This window comes from Vicia villosa, unplaced genomic scaffold, assembly GCF_029867415.1.
Source record: "Vicia villosa cultivar HV-30 ecotype Madison, WI unplaced genomic scaffold, Vvil1.0 ctg.004363F_1_1, whole genome shotgun sequence".
In the NCBI taxonomy this organism is placed as follows: Eukaryota; Viridiplantae; Streptophyta; class Magnoliopsida; order Fabales; family Fabaceae; genus Vicia; species Vicia villosa.
In genome coordinates this window covers 175,417-178,468 of record NW_026706422.1, presented here as the reverse complement: position 1 = coordinate 178,468, position 3,052 = coordinate 175,417, and the positions used below count along the sequence as shown (strand labels likewise).

At 34.5% G+C, this 3,052-nt stretch overlaps 1 protein-coding gene across 1 annotated transcript; it reads right to left on the bottom strand.

Moving 5' to 3' along the window:
* Positions 1–78: 78 nt before the first annotated feature.
* On the bottom strand, positions 79–2,830 carry LOC131642007 (putative FBD-associated F-box protein At5g22720; the record flags this gene model as incomplete). Its single annotated transcript, XM_058912297.1, has 4 exons — positions 2,114–2,830; positions 1,670–1,769; positions 237–291; positions 79–139 (listed from the first exon to the last, which is right to left on the bottom strand). Coding segments are annotated over exons 1-4 (933 nt in total), but the record flags the coding sequence as incomplete, so codon positions are not given.
* Between the last annotated feature and the right edge of the window lie 222 nt (positions 2,831–3,052).

Sequence of the window (3,052 nt, the reverse complement as noted above, 5' to 3'; positions counted from 1 at the left end):
GAAGCTACAACAACTTAAGACTCATTGTAATGCAATGTAAGTAGCAGTTGGAAAGTACTAACATTAGAAAGCCATTACCATTAAGAGCGCGCCATAACGAGAACCCGCACTCTCAGTAACCTCTCTGTCCAAAGAAAGCCTATGTTATGACATAGAATTTAAATGTAAATAGCACAACCATACATTAACATAATAATCAAAATTTCATTACAATATATTTGGCAATTGAATATTACCAATTCTCTCCATCATTAGCCAAATGTGTTGATTCTTGAAGAATTAACAACCGGACTACATAATACAATAAAATAAAAAGGAGAACTTCAATAATAGCAGTTGAAGTGTTAACATTTAATTCTAACGGAAATAAACTACATTAACTAACTAATGAATTTGAACACTATATGTGCTAAAAGCCATTGCATATAAGTGATTCAAGAGTTCAGTGATAAAATGCTGACGTATAGAACCGATGATATGCCGAATACTAGTTTGCACTCAACAACATAGAACCATCCACACCTATAACAGAGTGATCCATACAACAAACAAAATATTAAAGCTGAATCATAGTGAGGCACACAACACACGAAGTCAGACACGCATAACCTAAAATTCACAAACAACATCCTTTATCCCTTATCAATGTCATTCTACCACACAATAAAATCCAGTTTGTTGTGACAGACAAACAGTCAAACACTATTAATCGGCATCAAATTCTCACTTGCCCCAACCCAAGACTCAAAATTGAGTAAGTGTCATTCATCTGACAATACTTCACCATTATTAGGAAGATCCTAAAGTCCCACATTGGCTAAAGATAGAGCTTTCAAAGAATATATATAGAGGGACATTCCTCACCTTACCAACCGGTTTTGTAAGGATGAGTTAGGTCAAACTCTAATATGGTATCAGAGCCTATCGATCGGACCATGGGCCGCCCACCATTAATATCCACGCACCAAGCCCAAAAGAGTGCTGAGCGTGAGGGGGTGTATTAGGAAGATCCTAAAGTCCCACATTGGCTAGAGATAGAGCTTTCAAAGAATATATATAGAGGGACATTCCTCACCTTACCAACCGGTTTTGTAAGGATGAGTTAGGTCAAACTCTAATAACCATTAACATTACAACCTAACAAAAAAAACTTGAAAGACTTTACAAATCACCAATTTCAAAAACATATCAATTTTTGTAATCTGACGAATTATGTGATACTTCATCTTACCTAAACACCAAGAAAAAGTTAATGGCTTACCTTAAAAATAAAACTTAATAGGTACATTATATGTTCATACATCAAAACACCATACATTTTTAAGTTTTGAGCAATCAACTAACAATCAAAATACATAACTGTTATATATTTCGCCAGTATTGATAGAATCAACAAGCGGACTACACCACACAATAAAATAAATAAGAGAAAATATATGATTTTACTCTTGAAAACTTATTCCATGAAAAACCACTACACACTCTTTCAAAAGAAAACCACAACATAACTGTCATCATCAACCAAATAAAAGTTTACATGTTGGAGAGCTCCTTGTGCATTAAGATAACTTCATAAACATTTGGTTCGTTTTAAGGCGGGTACTTTTGACTCTCACAGTCTCTAGTACTTTTGAATGTTGCATAATATATTTTACAAACTGGAACTCACAATTGTTGATGTTTTTTGTGTCTGTGGAACATTGAATGCTAAGTGTTTTAAGCTGTGAGGAGAGACATTCTGGAGTAATGGTGGCATTGGGTGGAATAACCTTCGAACATTCAGAACAAATATATGTTGCACCCCTTATATTCATAAAATTTAACTTAATGTTAAAATGTTGAAGATTGGGAAAATATGGGGGGGAGTATTTCTATCAACGACCTGCACTTCCTCTTTAGTAAGCTAATCAAAAAAGTAAGTTCCATGTGAGTCAAATTGTGAAACATGGGAAGTGGTTTCCAAGTCATGCCCCATATCTGCGTGAGTTGCACACAATAGAACGTTAGAAATGTATACTCTATTTGATAGCTTATGAGCATATAGATTAAACAATTAATTAATTAATGTATATTCAATGCAAATAGTGAATACTCAGTAGGATAACATTCATACCTGTTCTATATGCAAAATTCTCGTCTTACAAACCAAAGACATCGGAATATCCGTATTATAACAAATCTTTACTTTGACCAAATTAGGTAAAGCATTCAAGTTTTCCATGGGACCGATTGATTTCTGGAAGGTACGTGATTTTGCATTCAAATCTTCTAGAATAGGGCAGACATATAGAAACTTTGCAAAATATTTAGGAGATGTGAAATCAACGTTATTCAAATGAAGAGTTTTGAGACAAGGAAAATTCACTTGATCAAAATCCCACATTTTTATGTTTTCCAATCTAAGAACCTGAAGTGTCTTACAACTGAGAATGCAAGGAGGTAATTTGATACAACGCGGTTTACCAGACAAGTCGAAGTTAAGATTCTTAACTCCTTGTTGCATCACAAATTTAAAAATTCTATTCAATTCTCCTTGTTTGAAGCGAGAATAGTAGCCTAATTTCAAGGTAAACGATTGGATCGAAGTCTTTTGGTCTCGCAAAGAGAACATGATTGAATAAACAAACTTGCGAAATGTCTCAAAGTTATTGAATGCTTTGTCATCCAAGTTAAGAATAAGGATAGCGAGCCATACCGGTTTCCATCTCTTTGAGATAATCATTGTGGTTCCAGCGGATTTGGTTGGAAGGAAGGATAGAATGTGGCAGAGAATTGACTCCGGCAAGTCGCTAATTCTATCCTCTGTCGGAATTGAACGGCCATAAGACATGATTTTTAACTGTGGGCGGCCAAAAGTGTTAATTTACTTTCTCTTCTCTTTGTATGTTTTCTATCATTGGTAATTTACTTTCTATTCTCTTTGCATGTTTTCTATCATTGATAATTTACTTTCTCTTCTCTTTGTATGTTTTCTTTGGAGGAGAAGTGTTAGTTGTGGCAGATCCTTCACTTTCTTGTTGCAAATTTTATATCAGCTTTCAAATTCGAATGG